The sequence below is a fragment of the Talpa europaea genome (genome assembly GCF_964194135.1).
Source record: "Talpa europaea genome assembly, chromosome: X".
NCBI lineage: Eukaryota > Metazoa > Chordata > Mammalia > Eulipotyphla > Talpidae > Talpa > Talpa europaea.
The window spans coordinates 95,196,313-95,219,154 of NC_140081.1; the positions used below are offsets into that span (position 1 = coordinate 95,196,313).

At 61.0% G+C, this 22,842-nt stretch overlaps 1 protein-coding gene across 1 annotated transcript; it reads right to left on the minus strand.

The window, feature by feature from the left end:
• Nucleotides 1-2,357: 2,357 nt before the first annotated feature.
• BCAP31 (B cell receptor associated protein 31) lies at nt 2,358-22,760 on the minus strand. The gene is made up of 7 exons (XM_084258535.1): nt 22,498-22,760; nt 20,332-20,432; nt 16,512-16,659; nt 5,387-5,522; nt 4,453-4,576; nt 3,721-3,821; nt 2,358-2,779 (listed from the first exon to the last, which is right to left on the minus strand). The coding sequence occupies exons 1-7, from the start codon at nt 22,671-22,673 to the stop codon at nt 2,741-2,743; spliced, it is 825 nt and encodes a 274-aa protein (XP_084114661.1). The 5' UTR covers nt 22,674-22,760; the 3' UTR covers nt 2,358-2,740.
• Nucleotides 22,761-22,842: the final 82 nt, after the last annotated feature.

A 22,842-nucleotide genomic window follows, 5' to 3' on the forward strand; every position in this document is an offset into this window, starting at 1 on the left:
GCCGAGCGGACCCTTCCGAGGCCGCCCCGCGCCCGCACGCGCACCCGCGCCCCGACGTCGCCGGAGGGTGCGGGCGGGGCCGGCGGGGACCCTCTTACTGTGCTAAAAGCCACCGCGAACATAGCAATAAAATCCTGTCGTTTTCCATCTCCGCGTCCGCCTGCCCCCCGGCCGGTCCGAGCGGGGCGCCCCGGGCCGGCCGCCGGTGTCGGGGTCTCCGCACCCCGATCCCGCCCTGCCACGGCAGCTGGGAGCGGGGCGGGGCGGGAGGAAGGAAAGGGGCAGGAAGCTGTTCCCCGGGGTCCTGACGCACTCGGGGAGCAAAGCAGAAGCGCTGCTCGACAGGAGCCCCCGGCGGGGGCTCGGAGGTGAGGGCGGCCTTCCAGGGAAGGGGGTTCCCACGGCGCCACTGAGGTGACCTCCCGAGGGGCAACAGGGGGGAGCTTCCTGCGGAGTCTGGTGGGCAGCCCCCCGGGGAGAAGTCTGGGGAGGGGGGGTCTGTTCGCGGGGCGCCCAGGTAGGTGGACGGCGAGGGGAGGCTCACGGAGGAGCAGGAGGCCCCCAGAGGGGAGCCCGGGGACTGACGACGACGTCGCCAGAGAGGCCGGCGGGCTGGGAGGGGCGGCGGGAGGGGGCTCTGGGCGAGCCTGCGGTCACACTCTGGTATCACCAAAAAGAACCCGGGGACGGGGGAACGTGGGGGCCGGGGGTCCAGATGCCTCAGCCTAGCAGTCCTGGCTTGACTTGACTAAGCCTTGAGACCCAGAGCCACAGCTCTGGAACATTTTCCCCCTCCACAAACCCTCTGCTCTTGACCTGCCCACCACCTTAAGGAAGCAGCATGCCAGCTGCTTCCCCACTCTCCAGCAGACTCTCCTAAGAGACCAAAGGTCCCTGTGACTCCATGCCACCCAAGGATGGAGCCGGCCTCAGGCTCTCTGGGCTCCCACCCTACTCACGGTGACGCCTCAGTGTCATCTCCGCGGCCTGACTGCCACCGTGGCTTGGCTCAGGTACTTGTCACCTCTTGCCAAATGGCCTCCAAGCCACCTGCCACAATGCCACCAAAGACATCACAAGGAGAGGGCTGGACAGGTGGGAGGGCCTGGCCCAGGCCCTGGGAGCGGGGGCAGGGGGGGCAGGCACCTCTACTCAGGAACTGGCCCATGTGCTCAAGAGCTGGGACTGAGGGGCCCAGAGGGAGTGGCATCTGCCCTCAAGCAGCTGGCAATGGAGTGGCTGTGGAAAGCTGGGTCCCCTGAGCGGCCCGTTGCCGCGGCTGGCCCTCCAGTATACCTGGGTGGCTGTTCTGGTTTCTAGGTATTAGGGTTTTGCCCGCTTGCTGCCTCATCCCCTGCCAGACAGAGTGCTCTCAAGGCGTGGCTGGGGCAGCTTTCCCCTGGGGCCCAGCCCGGGGCTGGCCAGGGAAGAACCTACAGGTACGCTGCTTAGACTTTGGCCTCTAGAAGTTCAGAGAAGGGTGAGCCCAGGGAGGTCAGGGTAGTCAGGGAGCATTTCCTGGAAAAGTGGGACTAGCCCTCGGCCCTGGCACAGCAACCGAAGGGAGTCAGCTGCGCCCTGCCCCTGACGCCACCACAGACTGGCCGGGGGGTGGGGGAGGGGCACGGGGACAGGCCACCAGAAAATGGGTTTATGGCTGGCCGTGAGCACGTAGAACTTCAGCCCTCCCAACTCCAAAAGGTTTTCCCTGAGCCCTCAAAGGTGGCAGAGGGTAAAAGTACCATGTTAAGAACAGAACAGCGACCATGGTAGCTCCAGGCCCTCTGCCCCAGGCCTGGCTCTCAGGCTGGCCTGAAATACCGGGCCCTGCTCGGCACAGGCCACCTGCTGCAGCCAGCTGTGGTGACGTGAGGGGGACACCCCCACCCACCCAGAGTCCCTCGCCACAACCTAGCACTGCCCTGGGCCAGCCGGAGGTCACTGTCAAGGGCAAGTCTCCTCTGTCGGCTGGCAGTAGTCAGAGGTCATCTTGCAAGCCTGCAGGGCGGGGCCGGAAGGGATGGTGGCACCCTGCCACATGGTATCTGTCCCAAAAGTGATGGACAGGACCCAGAGACAGCAGGCGAGTCTGCCGCCCAGAAGTCCCGCTGATTTACTGAGTCTTCCAAGTGCCACCCCCCAGAAAGAGTGACAGGGTGCAGTCCCAAGTGGCCATCGAGGAGGGCCCGGTCTAGGATGTAAAGAAAGCGGAAGCCGGGGGGCTGGGGGCGCTGAGTGAGCCTTGGAAACATCCTGCCGGCCTCCAGGGCAAGACGGGGGTCTCAAAGCGGCCTATGGCCGCGTCCAGGTCACTTCGGGAGGGGAACAGCAGGCCCTGGCAGCCTGAGCCACACCACACACCAGCAACATCATAACTTTAATTGCCTTCAAGAGAAACACTCCCCTGCTCCCTCCGCCCGCCTCCGGCAGGACCAGAGAAAACAGGCCTTGGAGCCCTGAAGTAACTTGAAAGTACAGCACAGAAGGACCTCAGCCCGGCAGGAAGCAAGCCCGGCACAGCCAGCCGCGGGCACTCCCCCCCAAGGGCTGGGCGCCGGCTGGGGCCATGTTACTGGGCTGAGCCCGCCCCTGTGGAACGTGGGGTGGGGGGGGGGGAAACAGAACTCAAGCGGCTTGAGGGGTTGGAAGCAGAGGGAGCAAACCCAAGACCAAGGGCGAGGAGGCTCCGGAGGCAGCGGGCGGGCCGGGAGGCAGCCGGCGGCGGGCCGGGAAGGGGCCTTCACTCCTCCTTCTTGTCTGTGGGGCCGTCAACAGCCGCCTGCAGGGGAGAGAGCGCAGAGCTGCAGGGCGGCAGGGGCCCACTCTGGGCAGCACCCAAAGACCCCATTCCAGCAACAGCAGCAAAGAGCACTGCCCAGGGCGGGTCCGCCAAGCCCTCACGGGCACTAAGCCCCTGCCAGCCCCCCATCTGGGTTATCGCTCTACCAGCACCTGCACCCCAGGGAAGCCTCCACAATCAAGTCCCTTCCAAGTCCAGCTGAGGCTCCACCCAACCGCATATCCCTCCTACAGAGCCTGCCAGGAGCCAGCCCAGGCTGAGGGTGTCCGTTCCCCTTTGAGGGCTGGGCCTTTCCTCTCCGCCTGCTGTGGTGCCCAAATAAAGGTATCAGAGCTCGGGCTGCGTACAGGCCCTTGCACCCAATTTCAGGGCCACCTAAGCTTCTACGTGTGGTCTGAGGAGTGACACCAGGCTGGGAGGAGTAGGTGGGGCTCTCTGGCCCACGTCACCTCCAACATGAAGGAGAGCAGGTTGCCGGCCATCAGCCCGGGAGTCGCCTGCGCCTATACTTCCCGACTAGGCCCTTTGGCAGACCTGGACTTGAGTCAGAAGCCCACACCACGGACTGGGGGTGATGTGTAAGGGAAGGAGCGCCTCTCAGAGGCACAAGTGTGGGCGTGACAGGAGGTGGGTGTAGCACAATGGGCCAAGCCCACTGCCCACGCCACACCTCTCCCGTCGCAAAAGGACTCTGGCTATTGGGCCAGGCTGGCATGCTGGGCAGGCTCTCCTCTCAGCCCAGTCAAACTCAGCCAAGGTGGAGGAAGAAAGAGAGAGAGGAGAAAGCAGCCAGCTTGGTCCCCCATGGGGAGGGGGCCCAAGCAGACAGGGGCTGCCCCGCGGCCTGTGGCTGGGCCCGAAGAAAGCTGAGTGTCGGGGCCTCCTTCCCGGAGCAGCCACCACAGGATGCACAGGCCAACCTGCAGCTTTGCATGCTCCTCCAGCAGGCGGTCGTACTCCTGGGTCAAGCCTTCGGACTGTTTCCGCATGGCCAGGGCCTCGTGCTCGGCTTTCTGCAGCTCTGGAGAAGATGCAAACGAGGAGGAAGGCAAAATGAGAAGGCCATGAGGGAGGAGACATCAGCCATGGGCCTGGTTCGACCCACGAGACGTTCCACAACAAATCCTCACAGGGAAGCTCTGGCGACTGTCTCAAGGGTCCCTGAAGCGAAGCCAGAAAATACCAAGCCCCCTCCCCCCACACACACACTGGTTTTTCACGGAGGGACACCCCTGGGCCCAGGGGGAAGTGACTTCAGCACAGCGAGCGCCCAGGATGAACACTCTGAGCACATCAGGGCAGAGCAGGGCACCATGTAAGGAGCCGCCTTCAGGAGGGGAGCAGACAGGACCATCCCCACCAGCTCCAAGTCAGCCTCCTGCGTCCGCCCTCCCCACCCCCAATGACAGCAGTGCCCACGCTGAGCCCCACGGTGGGTGCAATGTTCCAGACTTAGCCCAAGGGTGAGGGCATCTGGGGCTCCATGGGCCTCTGGGTGGGACCCCATATGCACTGCCAAGCCAACTGCTGGGGCGGGACGAGTGGGCAGCCAACTCGCTTCATGCCGCCCAGCTCCTGTGCACACACGTCAGCCTGTCACTGATACCTTGGCCCAAGGGGACAAGGGGCACCCTCAACAAGACACCACTCACTCTGCCTGTTGATGGTAAGCTCGTCCTTCAGCCTCCTCAGGTCAGCCTTCAGGCTCCTGTTCTCTTCCTCCACCTTCCTCTCGGCATCCCTGCTATCCAGCCTGACTCCTCCTGCTGCTGTTTCCTACGAAGCACACCAGGCACTGGGTGACCCGGGAGGGCAAGCAGGATGGACGGGGGAGGCGGGGCGGGGGGGGGTCCTCCCCGCTGAGCTGTGATTCCTCAAGCTGCCCTGGGCACTTGCCCCTCGGAAATGTCAGCACGGAACTAGGCCACTGCTCGTTCCCAGCACCCGGCCAAGGCCAAGGTGTGGCTACCGGCCGAGGGATAGGGCAGGGCCAGCAGAGCCACCTGCTGCTGCCCAGGCCACATGCCCTTCCCGCCCTGGCCCCCGGCCCTGCCTCCTTTCCCGGCAGCTCTGTGGAGCTGACCAGTCCATCAGTGACGCGATTGCTATCATCTGGGGAATTCTGCCAGTCCCCCCAACTGACTTAGGCCCTTCCTTCCTCTCTCCATATCCCAAGGCTCTCTCAGGTCTGGGAGCCCCGAAATCGGCCCTGCCAATCCCACGCCCCCTTACCTATCAGCCCCAGTCCCTGCCTCTGTGCCAGCTTGGCTCACACCTCGCCTCCTCCAGCAAGTCTTCTAGGACTGGCCTCCCCTCCCTCCCTGGCTGAGAGCTGTCCTCAGGCACCCAGGGGCCTTAGGTCCCTTCTGCTGTTCTCACTGACTCACGCTTCACACAGGACTCAGCTTGCCAGGGAGTCAGTTTTAGCCGGGAGCCCACCTGGGTGCAGTGGGTAGAGCCGCCCCTTCCCACCAAATCCCCACAGCCCCCACTGGGAAGTACTGGCTGCCCCTCGACCTCGCCGTCAGCTTCGACAACGCCCGGGCAGACCACAGCTGCGAGGCAGGGCCAGGAAGGCCCCCACACCTTCTTCAGCTGGTCATTCTCCTCCATGTACTTCTTGGTCGCCTCGCTCGCACTCTCTGCCTGCTTTCTGAAGGCTTCATTGGAGGCCAGCAGTGTGGCCTGCTGGGAGATGAGCGTCACCAGGCGTCTAAGCAGGCTGCAGGTGTTGAAAAAGGGAGAAGCAAGCAAAAGAAAGCCAGAGGTGACTGGCGTGCACATCTCTGGGTTGCTCCGGCCCCAAGTCTGCCTCCCCCCAGGACCTGCCTCTCAGACTGTCACTGTGCGGTGAGAGGCTGCTGGCCTGGCTCCTGCAACACCAGGGGAAAGGAGGAGCCCAGGAGCCTGCCTTTGTCGCCAGCCCTGAAGGTACAAGCAGGAGCCTGGGAGCTGAGGTGGGCAGGACCCACAGCAAAGGGCCTGGACCAACCCCCCTCCCCGCCACCAGTGCTGACCAGGACCGGGCCATTTGCCTCCCTGTGAGGCCAGGCTAGCTGAATCCCTGTGCCCACCCATAGGGGAAGGCACTGTCGCTGTCCCCATCTCACAGAAGAGGAAAGTGAGGCTCAGCAGGCTAAAACAAGTGGTCAAGGTCAAAAATCAGAAATTGACATGGCTGGAATCCCAACTCCCATCTGACAGACCCAAGGCCTGGGCTGCAGCCACTGCATGTTCTAAATGACCTGGGAACCACGCCCAGGTCCAAAGTAAGAGGCAGGGTGGAGATGACCCCCCCCAGCCCCCTCCCAACACGTGGGCCCAGGCAGCTGCCACAACACGGCTGCTGGACAGCATCGCCTCAGGAAGGTCTTCCAGGGCTGGGGGGCAGGAGACGAAGTCTCGTGGCCCAGGCACATGTCCCACGTCCAGACCCACCACGAGAGGGAAGCAGGTGGCAGCTGGGGACACACGCAGCCCCACTGCCCAGCAGCCAGCCCTGCACCAAGATGTTACCTAGCCAGAGGGAAGAGGAAGGACCCCTTCATTCACTGAGGAAGCCAAGTTAACTCACAGGGTCAGAAGAGGGGGGGCTGGGACCCTCGCCCTGCCTGCAGAGTTTTCAGAAGCAGGCACGGTGTGTGCAGGGGCCACCAAGAGGAAACGCAGCTTCGTTCAGGCTGTTTCCACACCCAAGTGCGTGCTCGGCCCCGCCCCCGCCACAGCAGACAGACTGCGCGACACCGGCTGAGGGGGGGGGCAGGCCAGGTGAGCATCCTGCGCGGCCTGAGGCCTGGCAAGGCCAGTCGAGAGGGAGCACCGAGGGCAGCGGGTTCCAAGGGGCTTCCTGCTTGGGGGCGAGGCTCCAGGGGCCCCTGGCAGCACAGGGAGAGCCAGGTCTGGCTCCTGGCAGGAGGGACAGGTTCCAGTGACATGTGCTCTCTAAAATTAGCAGCTGGGACCTCGTGGCCCAGGGCTCAGGTTTCCCTGTCTCAGCCCCCCAGTGCCGACCAGCCTGCCCCCCACTGGGCTGGAGCCCTGGAGGTGGAGGGAGCGTCTGGAAGCCAGGGAGCAACGAGCCCGCTTCTCAGGCCGGGATGCAGGTTCCCTGGAGGGCCCGGGGAGAAGGCAAGTCTGACGAAGCCCAGCCCCCCAGCCGAGGGCAGGCCGCTTGTGAGCCGGGACGGGGAGCCCACCGTTCCTCCCAGCTGAAACGGGTCGGGGGGCACGCATGCCACCTGGCGGACCCAGCGGGCAAAGAGGGGCGGGCAAGCCCAAGGGTGACACTCTTCCCACTCCGAGGCCAGGCAGGCGGCTGACGCGGGCAGGGCTCCAGAAGTGCTGCAAGTGACCGTGGCCGTCGCCCCGGTTACCCACGGGCCGGCCCAGGGCAGCGGCAACGACAGCAGCAGGGCGCGGGGAGCCCCGCTCTCCTCAACGCCCGCCCAGCCATGGAGAAGCAGGGCCAACACGCAGACGCCAGCACAGACCGCCCGGGGGCACCTGCAAACCTGGCCATCGACATGGTCACACTTTCAGCCCCGGCCTGTAGTGAGGGTGTCCCCTACCCACCCATCCTGTTAGCCCTGTTTCTCCGATCTGTCCCAGCACGACTCTGCATCACTCAACCCTGGATCCCCCCAGTATACCCCATCAGACACCCCCAACACCTCCCTCGGCCAAGCCCTCTCAGCTGGCCCCAGCCCTTGTCTCCTGCTCCGTCCTCCACCTGTGCCAGCGCGGGGCCAAGCCTCCAGCAGGACCACCAGCACCGGCCCTGCACCCCGGCCTCGGGCGCTAGCTGTGCAGCTTCTGGGGCAGAGGGCCAGTCACCTTGTCAAACCCGCTCCTCCTCCCGACGACCAACCGTCACTGCCACTGACTCCTCACCTCCGGAGTCGGCCATCAGCTAGTCACCTCCAGAGAGGCCACTGCCTGGGAGTGACCCTCACCCCTTCTTTCCCACAGCTTTGCGTCCAGGCCCCAAGGAAAGTCAAGGAGACCTCTCTCCGAGCCCATCTGATCCTGTCCCCTCTAGGCCACCTGCCCAGCACCTTCGGCCTCTGCCTGGCTCCCGGTCCCATCTCCCCTCGCGAGCTCGGCTCCAGTGGCAGCCAGCACGCCCTGCCGGGGGGATGCCTGCTTCTGCTTACCTCGCGCTGCCGCTCATGGCCTCTCCCACGCTGCTCGAGAACTCCAGCTTCCCCCTCGACCACCAGCTTCTCCCAATGGGCTCTCCTGACCAGCCCCAGCGCCCACCTCCATCTGGCTGCTCCACCGGACCCCTCCTGCTGGCACTTCTGCACTGTTCTCTGTGCCCTGTCGGCCTGCCCCGCTGTGAAGGCCTTCAGGCCGGGGACTGGCCCAAGCGCCCCCAGAACTAACACGCTGAAGAAAAGGGGCCTTGGAGATGATGCCTCTCCTGCCCCCACAAGGATGAGGCCGGAACAGAAAGTGGGTCCGGGCCCCCAGCTCTCGCTGGACTCAGCGGTTCGGAGGACGCAGGCAGACGTGGACCGTACCGGTCAGGCAAACCACCGCGTGCCAGGCAACAGCGGCCGGAGCCAACCAGGCTGGGGCACAGCGGCAGCTGAGCGGGCCGGTGGGAAACGCTCCCTGGGTCTGCAGGAGGCTCCCACGGGCCCCAGCTGATCCAAGAACCGGGACCCTGGCACCGCAGAGCAAACCCGCCCAGGAGGGCGGTCTTCTGGAACATCCCTGTCCCTTGCACCCTGGGCCCCCGCGTTCTTGCCCTCAACTGCCCTGTCAGTCCCCTCCCGGGCCCCCGGGCCCAGACCCACGCCGGCGGGACGCACAGGGGAAGGAGCGGAGCTGCCAAGCTCCCAGGGCACAATAGCTCAAGAGATCCCAGCCGGCTCACCCCTCCCCGGGCCCACGTCTACCACCCAAGAGCGACAGCCCTTGCTCCGCGCCTGCTGCCAGCGCAGGTGACGAGCCAAGAGCCAGGGGTTCCCGAAGGTTCAGGTTCAAGGCTCCAGCTGAAGAGAAGCTGCGTGTCCTGGGCAGACAAACATCCTTCCCCTGAGTTCAACTTGGCGGCCGAGCGGGCTCGTGCGCGCGGGAAAGGGTGAGTACGCGAGAGGAAGCGGGAGGCACGGACACTCTGTGTGGACCAGAAACAGGGCCAAGCACTTGGATGGCGCGGCCAGGCTCGCTCGCTCTTCGCGCCCGCTCGCAGCAGACTCGCTTTCCTTGAAGTGGGGGGGGGGGCCCTGCCAGTCCCAACCAGAACACTCTGGGATTGCAGTGAACCCCCTACCACTGCCAGGGAGCACTTAGCGTTTCCCAGGCCCCTCCTCCGTGCCACACCCTCCGGTGAGTGGGCCACTCAACCCTCAGGACGTGCCCAAGGCACAGGCAGGTAAGCAACTCCTTCACCCTACTAACCCCCGACCCCGCAAAGGGGAAGCTGGTGTCACAGCGCCACCTGTCGACCCTCCGGGCAGACTGCAGCCCCGTCCCAGGCGGAGCGCCAGGGGAGCAGGAGTCTGGGCGAGGCTGCCCAGCTGGCCAAGGAAAACCAGGGCCCAGGAAGCCACCTGGCAGGGCACCAAGAGCCAGGTGCTGCCTCAGAAGAGGCTTTGGGCAAAGTAGGACGGGGAAAATAGGGTGGAAGCCCCAGGAAACGCTCCCTAAAAGAGCCAGCAGTCGGGAAAATGAGGAAGCAAGACGAAAGGAAGGTGTTTACTGGAAAATCCCAAAAGCTGCCAAGCGCGCCTCAGCCCTTAAGCTCCTCCTCCACCTCCTCCGCGAAGGACACGGGCTGGGCAAGTAGGCAGGGGGCTGGAGTCTGGGAAATTGGCCACTTCAAAGGCCCGCCTGGGCAGCACCCACAGCCCCAGGAGGTGAAGGCACGCCAGTGCAGAGTCGGCAGCAGGTAGCTGGTGGCCACCTCCACCTCCCCAGTAGGAGTCGGCACACAGGAAACTGCTTCTGGGGTTCTGTCGTGCCACCTTTTGGAAAGCAGCTACCTGAGTGGCTTAGGGGCAGCTGGGGACAGAATGACTGACGGCCGGGCCACACAGGCGAGGCTGTTTGGGACTAGCTGGCTCAGACCCCTGGGGGCCCACCAGCGACTGGGAAGGGCCCTGGAGGGTGTGGGAAGGAGGCAGCCGTCACCCCTGATGTGCCTGGCAGGCCTGGACAACAGGCACACGGAGCTCGAGTCCAAAGGGCACTACAAAGGCCAGGGCGGCTTGAAGTGCGCTGCCCGACACGGAAGCCACCAGCCACACGAGGTCTTCCCACACTCCTCGGGCCTGCCAGCCGCACGCCTTGGCCCCCAGGGCAGCCATGCCCTGCAGCCCCTTCGGCGGGCCAGTGCCACATTGGGGGAGCCCATGGGTCCCTTCCCATCTCAAAGCCTCCCCTCTCCTCTGCCTCGAGGCCTCAGAGAAAGGAGCCCCCCAAACACTTCACGTTCTTAGTGACCTTGGAGTCAAGAAGGAAGCCTGCTTGCTTCATAACCCGCCCCAAACAAGGTCACCGCCACTTGTTCCCAGAGCAAGAGAAACAGAACTCTTGGGTCCAAGCGAAGCAGCCAAACAATCTCATATTGTAACAGAACTGTGACACTGGTGCTGACGCATGTCAGATGGTCCTTGGCATCCTCCTAGGGAAGCCCCGCTTACCGGTGCCCACTTATCAGAAGAGGTTCCTAGGCTCAGCACCCAAAGGACACTGGCACACTACCAGCAGTAGGGAGAGCTTGGCAGGGGCAGGGGGACTAGACAGGCACGGACTTATCACAAAGGCTCTCGGTCAGGGCCTCCCACTGCAGCAGCAGCCCACAGCCCTCAGGACACAGAGGCAGCTCCCCGCGCGCCGGGTGGACACCAATCAGGTGGAACTGAAGGCCCAGGCCTGGGCCGGGCCTCCCGGCAGCGCTCCCACAGCAAAAGCCCTCAGCTCCGGCCAGGCCCGAGCCACGGTATGTCAAAGCCCCTTAAATGCCTCACCCAGAGTGACAGCAACGCGCAAACCAAGGAGTCACCAGCCAGCCGCAAGGAAGCAGGGGCTGGGAGCAGAGCGGTCACGAACGGCTCTCTGTTGCTGCGGAACCGCAGCCCAAGTCCTGCAGGTTACATGAAAGCAGGCTTATGTTTCAAAAAAAGAACAAGTCTCGAAGGCATCCGAGATTTCTTTCAGAATCACCCAGAGCCACAGGCTAGATGCAGAGAGGGCTTGCTGCTGAAGCTGGGGCGCCCGTGGGGGCTGGTCTCTATTTTGCTTTCACTTCATGCCGGGTGATTTGAGAGGCAGCCAGGACTGAGAACTCCCCGGCAGCCCCAGGCTCTCCCAGAGCAGGCCTTGTCACCTCTGCCCTCCTTGCCTACCTGCCCCGCCCAAGCTGTTCCAGTGGGGCCCCACCCTACCCAGGCCTGGCTCGCCCAGGTGGAAAAACTCCCACAGAACTCTGTGGCACCTCGCTACTCGGGGTGCTAGCGACAACAGCGTTTATTACACACTCCCCACGTACCAGGCCCACAGACAGTGTGACCGGCGTTACCTCCAGCCTCACACCAAGTGCACGAGAGGTGTCCCCACCCCCACTGCACGGTGAGAGCCCACTCAGAGACAGTAAGGGATTTGCCTGAGGTCACACAGCTAGCCAGGAACCGGACGGGGGCTCAAACCCAGGCCCAAGCAAAGCCTGCCTCTCGGGACCTCCCTGAGCTGTTAGCTGTGCCCTGGGAAGGCGGGGAGAGGCTGCCTCACAGCAAGGGCAGTGCAGAAGCCAGGCCGGCCGGTGGCCCCCCACTGTCCCAGTTCACATGAGGCTTGCCCGATGCAGCGTCTGCAGCACGGCTGCGCAACATGAGTGGAGCACTGCTGACCAGGACACCAGGCAGTGCAGAGACCAATGTGACATCCTGCGCGCGGTACCAAAATTAAAAGACTACGCGTATATATATATACATACATACAGGAGCAGTGGAGGGGGGGGACCCACGTGGGATGAGAAAAAAGAGCACCGCACCCCCAAGCTTCTGGTTTGGGACAGAGCTCCTCAAACTTTGTGGCCCGGCCCACAGAAGATAACAGCCCCAAGTCAGAGCCCACACGCTTCAGAGGCAGGAGCCACGGGCCAGGCCCCAGAGCCCGTGGCAGAAGCCCAGCTTCCCCCTCACCCAAATTTCAACAGCTGAACTCTCCCCTACCATGCTCTGATCCTGACCCCATTTTGGAGCTTTGCCTGCTGCCACGTCCCCCTGTCCACTAACCTGCAAACTGCGCCCCAGTCCTACTTCTCCCCGCCTTTCCTTCTCCTCCCCTTGCTCTAGCCGGCTTCCGGGGAGTGGCCACCCCCCAGCGCACACTTCCCCTCCTGGCCCAGGCCCTGGCTGCTCCTCCCTCCCACAAGGCCTACAGGCATCCTCCCGGGGTCAGCCACAGGTGCCACCCCGCGGGCGCCCAGGGCAGCAACACTGCACCTTAGCCGTACCTTAGCTGCAGGGCTGGTCGGCCCACTGGCTCCTCCCCTCTCTCACGCTGGCTGCCAGAGCCCACTGGCACCTCTCCACTCTGTCCCCCTCGCTCCTGTGCTATTACGGTGCCCTGGCTCAGGCTGCAGCGGCTCACTCCAGGGGCCTCCAACTGGAGGCCGGATGGGACTCCTGCGCCGTCCCATCCCACACCCAGCTGCTGAGCAGGAACCTGGCTCCGACCGTGACGCCCACTGATGGGAAGGCCCACCAGGTCCCTCTGACCGCATGGCATCAGACACAAACTGTGGCACCATCATGCTGGGCCCACGCGCCCCTGATCTGAACCTGGCCCGTCAGTGAAACTGCAAACATGGGGCCTCCGTGGTGGCGCAAGGGGTTAAGCGCCACACTATGAAGTAATCCGCAGCCTCTGCAGCCGAGTTTGATCCCCGGCCGGCCAGGGAGAAACCCACATGGCACAGCAGACCTCTCTTGTCTCCCCGCTGCTCCCCTCAGCAGTGTATTTCGTCAGTCTGCCTGTTCTGTTCCCCACTCTGTCTCTGGTGAATTCTCTCACCCCCCGCATCTCTGGCCTGTACCCCAGCTCTTGCATGCATAAATAAATTGAATTTAAAAAAAAAAAAAGAAGAGAGCCTCCCAGGTGGCGCAGCGGTTGGGCGTTGGGCTGCGAAGCTGCCTGCAGTCTCTGCAGCGCCGGTTCGTTCCTGGGCCGCCAGTGAGGGTCCCACATGGCACGCAGACCTCTCCTGCCGCGCCCGCTGCTCCCCTCAGCAGTGTATTTCGTCGGTCTGCCTGCTCTGCTCCCCGCTCTGGCGAAGTCTCTCACCCTCCCGCGCTTCTGACTGTACCCAGTGCTTGTATAAATAAACAAATAAATCTTTTTATTTATTTATTTATTTTTTTAAAAAAAAGAGGGCCTCCCCTGGTGGCGCAGCGGTTGAGCGCTGGGCTGCAAAGCTGCCCGCAGCCTCTGCAGCGCCAGTTCCATCCCGGGCCACCGGCGAGGGTCCCACATGTTGTGACAGACCTCTCCTGCCGCCCGCTGCTCCCCTCAGCAGTGTATTTCGTCAGTCTGCCTGTTCTGTTCCCCGCTCTGGTGAATTCTCTCACCCTCCTGCGCTTCTGACTGTACCCAGTGCTTGTATAAATAAATAAATCTCTTTTTTTTAATTAAAAAAAAAAAGAAAGAAACTGCAAACATGGACAAGACAGGCAGATGGGAAGAGGCAAGCCATGCTCTGAACAGGACCAGGCAGCCCAAAGAACCCAGAGGGGGTGAGGCACACATAAAATGACAATGGCAAGGGGTCCCCACTGCTTCCGATGCAGAAACTGGGGAGCTGGGCTCCACACCCATCGACAGGGAGCTGGCTGGACACATGGTGGTGCTCGAACTGGACTGCTTGTACAAGGTCAAGGCTGGTGATAAACTCAGTGGGGCAGAAAGGCAAGCTCCTCCGTGACAGTGACAGGAGGCCCCATTCTTAAAAGCATGAAGCTTCCATACAGAAGCACCCAGGTGCTGCGGCCCCTAAACTGAGTTCTCAGTTCTGCCGATGACCAGCTCTGGGTGGAGAAGGCTCTGATCTTCTCTGAACCTCACTTTCTTCCCTGCAGCTACATGCCTAGCACATGGAAGGCGTAACAAGCAGCCGCTACTGCAGTAGAAAAGTCTGGAAAGGCACAGACAAAAAGTATGTCAAGAGCGGCTGTGGCAGCTTTTCAAAGAACTCACTTTCTTGTTCACTGAAAGCTTCATCTTCCTCCAAGGCCTACACGCTCCTGACCTGACGTTCATCTTGGGTCTGGAAGGAATTCAGGCAGCTGAGCTGCCAGCCTCACGAGAGCAAGTAGGAAGGACACGGGAGAGCTCGGCTCACTGGCGGTGCAGGTCACAAGTCGGCTGGACCAAAAAGCAGCGTCGCAGTACCCACAGCTCACACCAACACCCACAGGCTGCTGTCTGCACAGGGGCGGAAGGCAGCTGTGGCCCGCAGGAACCCGCACACCTCAGGCCCTGCCGCTCTGGGGCTGCTCCTCTCGTTCGCAGGCCCTCGGGGGAGGCTGCCACACTAACACAGCCCAGCAAGTGCTCACGGCCCACACAGAGAGACCAGCTGTGGCTGTCCTGCCTCCTAGATAAGCCTTCTCTTGCACAGGTAAGAACACTCCAGGCAAGGGGAGAGGGTTCCCAGAGGCACACCACCACCGAAGAAGGAGCCCTGGTCTGGAGGCGCCCGTCTCCTGGCGAATCTCACGACCTCCTCCCCAGGACGCCAGCCCCCCGAAGGACAGACACAAGAACAGAGGCAGGCCTGGATATTTGCTGTGACCCACAGCATTAGGGGCACCCTGCCAGAGTAACTCCAATACAGTCTGCTGAGGGTGATCTGGGTGCCCATCCCCCGAACCACAGAGCTTATTATTCCTCCTATGACAGCAGCCCCACACGGCCTCAGGTAGCGTAATGCTCACATGCTTGTGGAGGCCAAAGGTGCAACCCCAGGAGACATTTCTCACAGTGCAAGCAATGCTGACCTAATAGGGCGAGGCAGCTCTTTCCTGCACCTCACACAAGCGTCCATCTAACTCGAGTTCACGAGGTGCCCACACTGAAAGGACGCCCAGCAGCTGGGAGGGGTGCCCAGTCAGTCATGTGCTGCAGGTGAAAGCGGGCATCCACCAAGACAGGGCTTCCCACGCAACATCCCCCATGCAACAGCAGTTTCCGAAAGAACCAACAGGGTATGGGAGGAAAGTGAGGGTTCGCTAAGTGCTTCCAAAGCATCTGACCACGTCCAGGCCCAGATGAATCCTGCTGCAGGCGGCCCGGAGGCCTGGCCCAGACGAGATGGGCTGGAGCAGCGCCAGCAAGCACTGCCCTGAGCGCAGACTCAGCCGGGGGCGAGGGCCTGCCCGCAGAGAGAACACCGGCGCCCCATCGCCACTGAGCGGAGCGAGAGTAGGAGGGACGGAACGCGCAAGAGGGCAGGCTGGAAAGCACAGACGTGGCAGAGTGACTTTTAACAGGAAAAACTTGGAACCAGCTCGCACACCCATGAATGGGAAGTGGGTGAAAACCCACGCGGGCGCTACGTGACCATTAAGGGGAACCAGCGAGATCTGCGTGAGTCATTTGGAAAAATCGCCAAGACGTACTGTCGGGTGAAAAAGGCAAGTCAAAGCAGGGCCAAAAAAGCCGGTGGCTCTTTTAAGAAAAAAGTCACGCTTCATGGAAAGGTTTATGAAAAGGCTCCGAACCGAGCCCGCTGCGCCGGCTCGAGGCCCGGAGGAAGCCGCCACACACCCCTGCCCGAGTCCCGCAGCCTCTGCCATTGGGGGTGCGTTCCTTTCCCAGCAAGCAGGCGTGACTTTTGGGATGGGAACAAGAGCTGACGGCTGGGTTTGAAAAGGGCTCGCTGCCAGCCACCTATGGGCCGTGGGGTATCGAGTCTGGGAGGAACATTTCCACGGCTGGGATCGCACAAAGGAGAAGCGCCTCAAGGCTGCAGCGGCAATACCGAATCTGCCTCCTCGGCTAGGAACAAGTACAGATTCCTAGAACATTCTAACAACGAACAGATCGGGCCTCCCAGGTGGTGCAGGCGGTTGAGCACCGCACAGATCACTTGAAGGCTACTGGTGAATCCACACTGATCCTGAGGGTCACTGTTTCCTTTACTAAGAAGGGGTCCAAGACCAACCTCACATCACAGGGGTGATCTGCCCCCTAAGGCTTCGCGATTCCAGGCCTCCCCCACTGTACCATCCCCCAGCCGGACAAACGCGCTCAACCTTTTCAAAGGACACACGTGGGAACTGCTCAGGCTGCCGGGAGCACCACAAGCTCCCGTGGCATCACTACACCGGGAAAGGCCAAGGGACAGAGTGAGCCTCAGACCCCAGCCACAAAAGTCCCTGTTCAACGGGCCCTCTTAACCTGGGCCCCGAAGGCCCTCTCCCAGAGGATGGAAACGTCTGGTCATGGACTTCGACTTCCGCCCAGAGAGCGACTTGGTAATGCGTTTGCCCGAGAAGAGGCAGATGACAGCAGAGTCAGAGCCCGGTGCCCTGACTTTCTGTTCACTCTGTTCCCACTCTCCACCCTGCCGCAGGGGTGCCGGGAGGGAAATCGGTAGGCCTCAAGGGAAACCGTGGCTCCCCTAACACAGATGGGGTGTCTGGTTCAAGGCCACAGACCGGAGGATCAGAGTCACAGGCCAGCCACCCAGGGCACTCACAAGGACAGCAGCAGGGAGAAGCCGGCGATGTAGAGATTCCTCTGGGCACGGAAGAGCTTCATGTGGAAGTGCTCCATGGCCCCGGGACTGTTCTGCAGATTCACCTTCTCCGTCACGTCGTCGTACTTCCGGATCTCACGGACTGCGTCTGTAGCGGGGCAGGACGGGAATGAGGGTGTTTAGTTCCGCTCGGACAAGACCAGGCTCCCCGGTGAGCAGGCCCAGTTGTCCCCCTTCAAGAGGCACCTTGGGGAAGCCCTGCCTTCAGACCGACACTCTCCTCTAGTTCTTCTCCCCGCACCTCAGCCCCATCCTACCAGACCACGAACCGCACTTGAGTCCAGAGTGCTGCTGGCCACAAGGGCCACTCCCCTTTTCATGGCACCCCAATGTCTTGCTCTGTTTAACTCAAGTCGGGTGCACCAGCAGCCACCCTGTGGAGAAGGCCAGGTCGGCCCGTTTCTGGAAATGCCTGCTGAAGAGATTCGCACCTCCTACGAGTCAAGACCCAGGACGCCTGCTGAGGATGTAAGGGCTTTGCTCCTTAGCTCCTAAACAAGCTCCTGACTGCTTTACCCTAATTACGAAAGGTACTTATGCTCCTCAAAACCTCGAATATACCAGAAATCTGGAGAGACCCCCGTCACGTGCACCCCCGGCAGGTGCGTGGCAGGCACGCAGTGCCCCTGGCTGAAGCACTGACGGTCAGTCACGCTCCTCATCTGAGATCACGGCTCCCCACTCCCCAACTAGACTACACACTCCGCAGAGCATAAGTCTGTTCCGCTGCACCTCCCGGGCGGCCACAGTTCTGGACACATGGGCACGCACGTAACTGGTAAGTCAGGAGCAGCTCTGCGCCCGAGAGGCACCAAGACATCTTTTGAAGTCAGATGTTAAGATCTGCTGAAAGAAGGCTCTGGATACACCCAGGAGGAGAGCGGCACGGCATCTCTGTGCAGGTACCGTCTGTTCTGAATTTCCGGTTTTAGACTGCTTGGTCTAATCTGTGTCATGAAGCCAACACTCTCCAGCACTGCCAACAGGGTGTAAAGCAATTTGTTATGGATAGAATGTTCCTAACTCCAAGTTCCTATGCCGACATCTCTACCCCCCATGCAAAGGTATCAGGAGGTGGGGCTTCAGTGTGAAGCTAGGTCAGGAGAGCGGAGCCTTCGTGAGTGGGGGTGGGATTAATGCCCTTATAAAAGAGACCCACGGGCCTCCCCAGTGGCACAGCGGTTGAGCGCTGGGTTGCGAAGCTGCCCGTAGCCTCTGCAGCTCCGGTTGGATCCCCGACCACCGGGCGAGGGTCCCACATGGCGCACAGATCGTTCCTGCCGCCCGCTGCTCCCCTCAGCAGTGTGCTTCGGGTCTTCTGCCTCTTCTGCTCCCCGCTCTGGCTCTGGTGAATTCTCTCACCCTCCCGCGCTTCTGACTGTACCCAGTGCTTGTATAAATAAATAAATCAATCAATCTTAAAAAAAAAGAGACCCCACAATGCTCCCTTGCCCCTTCCTCCACCTGAGGACACCACGAGAAGACGGGCGTCTGTGCACTAGAAAGAGGGCCCTCATCAGATACCAAATATGGCACCTTGACCCTGGCCTCTCCAGCCTCCAGGACTGTGAAAAATAGATGCCCAGTGTTCAAGGACCCCATTCAAAGGTCTTTTAGTTTCAGGGCCCAAACCAAAACAAATCTTGTCATTCCAAATGTTTCTACCCTTGGATTCATCAGTTCTACCACTGTGAAGTGGTCCTAGAAGCACCTGCATAAATAGAAGTCAAGAAAGCCCACAAAGAGGGAATGAAATTATAACCACGAGACAAAACACCAGTCTTTAGAAAGAATGAGATGGACAGGAAAAGATCTCTGGGATACAGCGAGCAGAAAAAGCAGTCCCGAACAGCGTGTGACGTGGTCCGGATCAACTCCCAAACAGCACATCGCGCTCCGGTCAGACAATGGCATCAAGAGAGTCCACGGAAACACACAACCAAGTGTGAATGGCCATTACCTGTGAGACCTGGGATTGTGGAGGGCTTTACCTTTCCAGTTCAACTGCTGATTTTTTTTAAAACAACGATGTATTATTTAAGGGGTTAAAAACATGTTTTTCCATACTGTCGTCTGCATCCAGGAGCCCCACCACCTTAGGGACCACCTTGATCGATGGGAGAAAGCAGACTGGGGCTGGGGGATGGTGGGCCAAAGCGGGCCACAGGCCCCAAGCAGGCCACAGAGCGCAGCCCTCCCTAACTCAAGCCCTCCACCCTCATCAGGATCCCCCATCCCCCCAACCCCAGCTAGACCTGCCCTCAGCCCCTCCCAGTGAAGACCCAAGGCCCACAAGGGCTGCAGCTCTAACTGGCTACTCCCCCGCCACCCCCGGCCCCAAGCACTTGTGACAAGCTAACACTTCCACCTGTGGAAGGCTCCACAGGCCTCTCTAAATTAGTCTCCCACCAGGACAGGAAGCAGGCTGTCATGGTAGCAGACATCTGTTTCTGACTTCTGAGCAGCCTCTCGACCCCACAGAACGGTACCTTTGCCAACAACCGGGCTCTGCACGGAGCCTCTGGGCCCACTGGGCTAAGCTCCGGAATCTGCTTTGCAGGGGAGCATGGTCCTGGCAGGGGTGGGACTCTCAGCTGAGTCCCTCCCTGCTTCCTTCCCACACCCACAAGCAACCACCCACAAGCTCAGTTCCAAAACTCTGTAGCCTGGCTCTTCGCACGGGAGGATGCCATGTGCTGCCGCCCCCTCCAGGCTGAGGCCACTCCAGGAGAGAACTCTGACTGGAAAGAGCTGCTGCCTCTTAGGGCTCTGCCAAGTATTTCAAGAACAGCAAGGCCTATGAGCAGCTGGCACCCACCCTCCAGAGTTGGGAACAGATAGGCCACATCTGGCCTGTTCAGTCCTGCCTGAACACATCCCATCAGGGCCAGGAAACACGAGCAAGGAGAAGAGACTTGTGCTGCTCCAGTGGGCGGGGCTGTGCCCTCTTGCCGAGTATGTGCTGGGGACCCAGGAGGAGGGCACCACCGCTCATGGACCACCATTAGCGGCAGAGACAAAGAAATACTATGCAGAGTCCAAGCAGGGACCACGATGATGACTCACCACAGCACAACACACGCTGGCAGTCACACTCGAGCTGTAGCAATCCCTCCGGCCTCCGGTCACACCACCATGTCATGAAAGGCTTGCCGTCCACCTCAGCACCACCCGGGCCCCGGCCCAGCCCTGAGTGTGCCTCGGAACTCTTTACCTGTTCCAGCTGCTGATGCACACCTCAGTATGGGAGTGGAAGAACCTTCAGGGCCAGACCCAGAAAAGACACCAGCTCTGACCCAGCCCCAGAGAGGTCAGGGATCTACCACCAGGATGCGCCGCCAGACCTCTTGGTGCCGGCAGCACGACCGGCCGGGGTGCCTCCCCATCTCCGTGGCAGCTCATGCCTCGAAGGAGACGACGCGTGCTGCTCTGAGACACCAGGGAGCAGCGCTGCAGACCGAGGGCGGCACGGGCCAGCTCCCATCTCAATTTGGCTTCTAGAATGACCTAAGGAGCCACTCCAGAGTCTTCGGTGGCCATCCGTCACAAGGATACCTCCCTCAAGATTGCTAGTCAAAGTGAGTGCCCTGCTGGCCATCAGGAACACCAGCTTTGTGGGTGAAGGGAGCCTCCTTCCTCAAGAAAGACAAGGGCTCTTGAGTGGTTTGTGTCTGCAAAGCCAAAACTGCTACATGGGAACACAACATGCTTGGCAGCAGAGGCGACAGCCAAGGGTCAAGGTCAGGGAGGGGTCACTCACCAATGACCAGCAGCACGAGGATGATGATGAGAACCACAAAGAAGGTGTTGCCATAGGTCACTACCAACTCCACCAGGCGGGACTTGAAAATCTTCTGCCATCTGTGAAGACAAAGAAGACAGGGGTCCTCAGGCTCGGCCTCAGCCGCTTGCCTTTCTCCCACGTGCCACCCAGTCAAGCGGGGGGAGGAGGGATGCACATCCATGTATGGGAATTTCTAGAAAACCCAAGTCTTAAACACTGGTGGTCCCGGGGGAGGGGAATGGGCAGCTTGCTTTCCATCTCATTCATACTGCTTGCCTCACGTGCATCACGTAAGGGGCTTGTTCACGTGACGAGTCCTAGTTCACCTCGATCCTCACCACCTGGAAACATTTATGAAACGAACCCCACATCTCCCTTCACTTCACTTTCCTCCATAACTATGGCAGGAGGCAGTTCTAGCAAAGAGCCTTCAGAAAAGGCCGGCGCACTCACGCTGTCGCCACCGGCCTGCATGAACATCGGCAAGAAGCCCTCTTATCGGAGCCGAGTCCCAAAGTCCACTGGCAGCGTTTTCTCTTTACTGGTTGGTCGGTGTGAATCTCAACTGACAAGGCTCTGATTCAGCCTTTAGTTGACAAGAACCGCAAGCCCCTCCCTTGTAAGCGCCCCCTTCCCTCTCCCTCTTTTGCCTTCTTCCCCCATTCACTTCTGGCAGAAACCAGGCTGGTAGTCCTACAACGCTCCCCAGATTGCAGCTCCAAGGGGGACCCTGATCGCTGCACTTCAGATTCAGATCACGCTTCCAGCAAGAAGATTCCAGAAACCACATAACAGAACTCCTGTCATGTCACGTCAGAGGCACTATTGCTCACTAAAAGCAGTTTCCACATCTGCGGACTGTGCTGGAGGACTACTGGGGCTTTGGTGGTGGCTGCGGTGCTGTCACATACATCCAAAGGGGTGTGAACCTGTACCCGCAAATGATACCCAACATTGTAAACTGTTGTTACCTCCATAAAAACAGTACCAAAAAAAAAAAAAAAAAACCTGTGGACACTTCGCTTTATCTGCAATTTCCAAATTCAAATTTAAAAGTGTACTATTGGGCCTCCCCGGGTGGCGCAGCGGTTGCGCGTTGGGTTGCGAAGCTGCCCGCGGCCTCTGCGGCGCCAGTTCGATCCCCGGCTGCTCCCCGGCCACCGGAGGAGGGTCCCGCATGGCGCGCAGACCTCTCCTGCCGCCCGCTGCTCCCCTCAGCAGTGTCCCTCGGTCCTTCTGCCTGCTCTGCTCCCCGCTCTGGCTCTGGTGAATTCTCTCACCCTCCCGCGCTTCTGACTGTACCCAGTGCATGTATAAACTAAACAAATAAATAAATAAATAAAACATGCCTCTATTAAAAAAAAAATAAAAGTGTACTATTTGTGGCACAGGCGGTTGAGTGCCGTGTGGTGAAGCTGTCCGCAGCCTCTGCAGCGCGGGTTTGATGCCTGCCGGCTGGCGAGAACCCTACATATCAGGGCACACCTCTCCTGCCTCGTCCGCTGCTCCCCTCAGCGGTGTATGTCGTCGGTCTACCTGTTCTGTTCCCCACTCTGTCTCTGGTGAATCCTCTCAGCCTCTCGCGCCTCTGGCCTGTGCCCTGCTTCTTGTACAAATAAATAAATCTTTACCAGAAAAATAAAGTAAAAGTCTACTGCTCATGTATTACATAATTAATAACTTCAGATTCGAGTCTAACAGTCCATCTGCGCATCACAAGGGACCACAGTCTCCTTCCAGGCCGGGTAAGGCCCGAGAGGATATTGCGCCACGCCAGAGAAATACTTAGGAGGACAGAAGTCACCATCTCGGCCAACAACGTGGCCTTGTGGTGCACGTCTCCTGGATCTCACCATGCCACCCCTTGCACCCCTGGGGCCCGGGGAGGCAGGAGGCATCCGCCCAGCACCATGAGAGGTCTTCTACCACCCCTCGCCCCCAGCACCCCAAGCGCTGGAAGCAGGATGCAGGAGAGAGAAGCTGGACGAGATGTGCCCAAGCGCAACTGTGCAGGAGGTTGGCAAGAATAAGCATAACCGCTGCCACCCCGAGCCCGGACAGGTTCGACCTGTTCCCTGCCGGCCCCGATTCCAGGGCCCACCGGCCCTGCGCCCAGACGCCCGTCCGCCCCACAGGCCGTACCTCTTGGGAGAAATGAAGGGGATGCAGAGCAGCAGCACAGCGAAGACCTCCGCGTACAGGAAGGTGGCCACCGCGGTCCACTGCAGACTCATGCCGGCCAGGAGAAGCGATCGTCTCCTGTGGGGCAGGCAGGGCCGCGAGTGAGCGCCGCCCCCGCCCGCCCAGAGAGCGGCCATCGACGCTCAAGACCCCGCACGCTCCGTCTGCGCCGCCGGGGGCCCCGCCGGGAAAGCCTTCGCAACACGCCAGGGAGGTGCGCGGGGCGGGGACCTCCCCGGGCCCCGCCGGCCTTTCTCCCACAGCCGCGGCGCCCCCGCCACGGGGCGACGCAGGCCCGACCCCCCT

Coding starts and splice junctions, on each gene's coding strand:
- BCAP31 (XM_084258535.1), bottom strand. CDS start 22,673: ATGGCCGCTCTCTGGGCGGGCGGGGGCGGCGCTCACTCGCGGCCCTGC. Junction 20,433..22,497: donor CCCTTCATTTCTCCCAAGAG/GTACGGCCTGTG, acceptor TTGTCTTCACAG/ATGGCAGAAGATTTTCAAGT. Junction 2,780..3,720: donor AGGAGCATGCAAAGCTGCAG/GTTGGCCTGTGC, acceptor TCTCCCCTGCAG/GCGGCTGTTGACGGCCCCAC.